The sequence below is a fragment of the Priapulus caudatus genome, unplaced genomic scaffold (genome assembly GCF_000485595.1).
Source record: "Priapulus caudatus unplaced genomic scaffold, Priapulus_caudatus-5.0.1 Scaffold868, whole genome shotgun sequence".
Taxonomy (NCBI): domain Eukaryota; kingdom Metazoa; phylum Priapulida; class Priapulimorpha; order Priapulimorphida; family Priapulidae; genus Priapulus; species Priapulus caudatus.
In genome coordinates, this window is record NW_014577929.1 from 99,653 (window position 1) to 103,673 (window position 4,021).

A 4,021-nucleotide genomic window follows, 5' to 3' on the forward strand; every position below is an offset into this window, starting at 1 on the left:
TTCTCTATCTTTCTTTCTATTTCGGATTCTCTCTCTCTCTCTCTATTTCTCTGAGAAAACTTGAGCTAATTAGATAAATTAGAGAAATGCATGACGTCCTGAAGACGGAGCGATGAATATCAACGTTGTTTGTAACATCAATATCAACAACATCAATATTACGAGAAAACAATCGCCATCGTAAATACAAATCAACCTGCACATAGAATCTCATCTCAGCGCGTTAGCCCTCGTCTATAGTCTAATACCCGGGGTGGCGTGTACCGGGTACGTGACGTCACTACTGCTGACGTCACTACTGCTGACGTCACTACTGCTGACGTCACTACTACTGACGTCACTACTGCTGACGTCACTACTGCTGACGTCACCGTGTGCGTGACGTCACTACTGCTGACGTCACCGTGTGCGTGACGTCACTACTGCTGACGTCACCGTCGTGAATATGTATCGTTTCGCGTCGGCAGGCGATGTCCCTGCTTCGCCTTTATTCGCGGCTTTGTTTCAGCAGTTTCAATTATTTTGTTGATGCGAATCTGACCTCTTTGTTTGTCTCGCGCGCAGATGTACCACAAGGGTTGTTTCAAGTGTACCGACTGCAACACCTCGCTTAGTATCAAGACGGCGAAGAGTCATCAGAAGCAGCCGTACTGCAACACGTAAGTACGATCTCACCACCGCTGACCACGCCCACTCCCGCCGCCACCGCCGTACGTGACGTCATCGCTGACCACGCCCACTCCCGCCGCCACCGCCGTGCGTGACGTCATCGCTGACCACGCCCACTCCTGCCGCCACCGCCGTACGTGACGTCAGCGCTGACCACGCCCACTTCCACACGTGACCATGCCCACGCTCATGGCTGGACCACGCCCCTTCCGGCTCTCCCAACGTGACGTCACGCATGATCGTAATTTACTACCGAGGCTCTAGCGATGTGTGCATTACGTCACGTGTTACGCAGTTTTACAGAAAGATGGCGCTAATGCTAATGCTACACTTAGCGTTACGATATATATATATATATATATATATATACATATATATATCGTGCCATGCTGCCATGTTATACAATCTAATATGTCTATGCACCATAAATGGTATTCATAGTCAGTAACGCGCGTAAATTCGTCCTCCTTGCGTGAATTCTCGTCTGTCGTCTCCTAGCGACCACCGCGTGACGCGCCACGTCACTACATCACGAACCGTCTGCTATCGCGCGGGCATTCCTCCACGCGGAAATACGAGACGGAAACGGTGTAGCGCCGGAATGTTTACATGCGCGATCTAGCCAGTTCTGGCCAGAAGCTATAAATAGGATGCTGATTGGCACATAGCTAACTCCTCTAACCGGATAAAATCCGGGGAAGTACGGTATAAATACGCGCAGAGAGCGGCTTTTTTTAAACTTGCCTTTTTAAGCGGGTTTTTTTTAGATTCTGTCCGACCTTTCCAATAATAATTCCACATTTTGTCCCACGAGTGTGTTTATATATGTGTGCGTTTATACGTATGCGTCCGTCCTATATTTGTTTCTGTGTTTTTATGTATGCAAAAAACGCATACGGTGTTATTGTGGGAGCCTAGTCTAGAATCTCGAGTGATACACGCGATGTAAATATTGTGCAAACTCAATCTGCAAAAATGGCGCCAAGAACATGACAAACTCACACAAATAAAACAGCAGCTACGACAGCAGCTAAAAAACAGCAATGCCTCAATAACTAATTAGAGAAAACATGTAAGCAAGCAAAAACGTAGCAACAATGATAATCATGATGACGTGAATTCTTTGTAGATGGCGCTGCGTATTTGCCGAATCTCAAAGATGGGTAGACTGGTGCTCGCTCCCACCTCTCGGCTTAGTTACTCGATCGCTGGGAGCTCCCAGCGAGTAACTAAGTCGAGAGGTGGGAGCGAGCACCAGTCTAAAAGATGGGACGATACTAGTTTCTCTATTGCACACGAATGATTGATGCCTTATAAACTTTTAGTAAACATAATTAGTCCATTGGGGGATTTCGAAAAAAATGTCGATCAGTTAAATAGCATCACCATGGGGGCAAACTCCAACAGATTTGGGAGTGTGAGACGTGATATCACCAAGTTGTAGGAAATTCATTTCAGAATGCCGGCAACCTTTCCATACTAGGTGTATATAATATACAGTGAATGTATAGTGACTTTGCATCAATAAATTATAAGTGGCATAAGAGCATCGCCTTTTTTATCCAGGGTAAAGACTTCTTTTTTCCAGGGTAAGTAGTCTCTGTGTGATAGTTCTGTAGGTCTGAACCCCACATGGGGCAAATCTGCAGATTAGCTCTCTTCTGTTTATGATCCTATAATAAATACAAGCAGTTTGTATATTATCGTAAAGGAATTGTGATGTCTAGTGAAACTCTAGCTAGTTGGGAGTCGTAAACTTAAAAAAACACATTATATGAGCTTTTCGCCGGAAAAATTTAGCACTCTAACTCGATAGAATGTATTTTAGATTGTTGCAAGTATAACACTCGGGTCTTATTTCTGGATAATAAAAAGACAAAAGCACGCACGCAGTAATTTTTCGAGCACAGCTGGTAAATCTCCTCTTCCAACAAAATCGCAGCAAAATTGCAGTAAATCGCAGAGTTGGTAATGCCTCTTCGGTAATTGTGTCTATCGCTCGTGGATAGCGTCCGACGAAAGTATTGCGCATTTGGCAAGTACCGAATCCACGCTATATGCACGCTTCGATATAGCTCACGCTATACGTCACACGCTCGTTCTCAGTTGCATCTGCGCACACTCAAGCGAGCAACTAAATTTGGGCCATATTCGTTACAAGAGAGTCTAGCTGAGCCGCGGGTCCCTTTATAACTTCCCGCTGCTGGTTAGAGGAGCTATGCCGCATGTCTCTATGAATCCCTGCGGCTTCTTCTACCGTCGGGATCTCTATAAACTACGGCAGCCTCGCCATTGCATCTGTATTGACTTAAGGAACACACGCGCGCGCGTATACGCTCCAAATCACCTCGGCTTAGTGTGAGTTTGTTTACGCATGGACGTGGACGGAAGGTGGTCTGGAACCCTCCCCGACATCTCGCCTGCTCCGCCAGGGAAAGCGAAACCTTGAAACTCGATCGCGAGCGCACTTCTCGTTTATGGTTAATCAATGTGTTCGTCATAATTGTATAAAACATGGCGGTTATAGCCCGCTATTATCTTCGTACTGTGCGAGCATCGATTACAAAACTGTAAGAACTGTAGATTGCCGTCGTCTACGGTTTCTTGTCGATGTTTGATGCTTCACCGGATTTCCGGCAGTCGCCATTTTATAACTCGTTAAAATCGTATTCGGAGCAGGATGATATGCAGATCTCTTTCTGTTCACTGCAGTATTTTGCCACTGATCTCCACTGATTCCCATAGTTCTCACTGCCGTATTACTGCTGTATTTAAGAACGACGTACGTCGAAATCGGAATTTAAATTAGAATTGTTTATTCATCGTGTTATATATGTTCATCGTTCATCGTGCATCGTTCCCGTATGTTCCGCGTAATGCGACCCATGCGCCCCCTGCATTTTCGTATACCTTCCAAGTCTGCCATAGACCGGTTCGCTGTCTCTTCCATGTGTATATCTATTATACAGAAATTACGAGACAGGTCGCCAGTCTAGGACCGTCGAACCTCTTCCCTTCTTTCGCCGCGGTATTATTTTCGCTTCGTGAGATAATATTATCGTAAAGAAATGTGTCAGCATCTGTAGAGAGTTTACTTACAGGGTCCTGTTTACCTCGCGAGAGAGGAATCTCAATTCCAGAACACTTTCAAACGTCACCGAGACTCCTTAGCACCTCTCCTCCTCCTCCACCTCCTCCTCCTCTTCCTCCATCTCCTCCTCCTCCTCCTCCTCCTCCTCCTCCTCTTCCTCTTCCTCCATCTTCTCCTCCACCTCCTCTTCCTCCACCTCCTCCTCCTCCTCTTCCATCTTCTCCTCCCCCTCCTCTTCCTCCACCTCCTCCTCCTCCTCTT

At 46.2% G+C, this 4,021-nt stretch overlaps 1 protein-coding gene across 1 annotated transcript in view; it reads left to right on the plus strand.

Annotated features, from left to right (window-relative positions):
• Positions 1 to 3,473, plus strand: part of LOC106814075 (ATP-binding cassette sub-family G member 8-like) — a 19,536-nt gene extending 16,063 nt beyond the window's left edge. Inside the window, exon 10 of the mRNA XM_014818348.1 lies at positions 3,446 to 3,473. Coding sequence (XP_014673834.1) covers positions 3,446 to 3,473 — 28 coding nt within the window. The remainder of the gene's footprint in view (positions 1 to 3,445) is intronic.
• Positions 3,474 to 4,021: the final 548 nt, after the last annotated feature.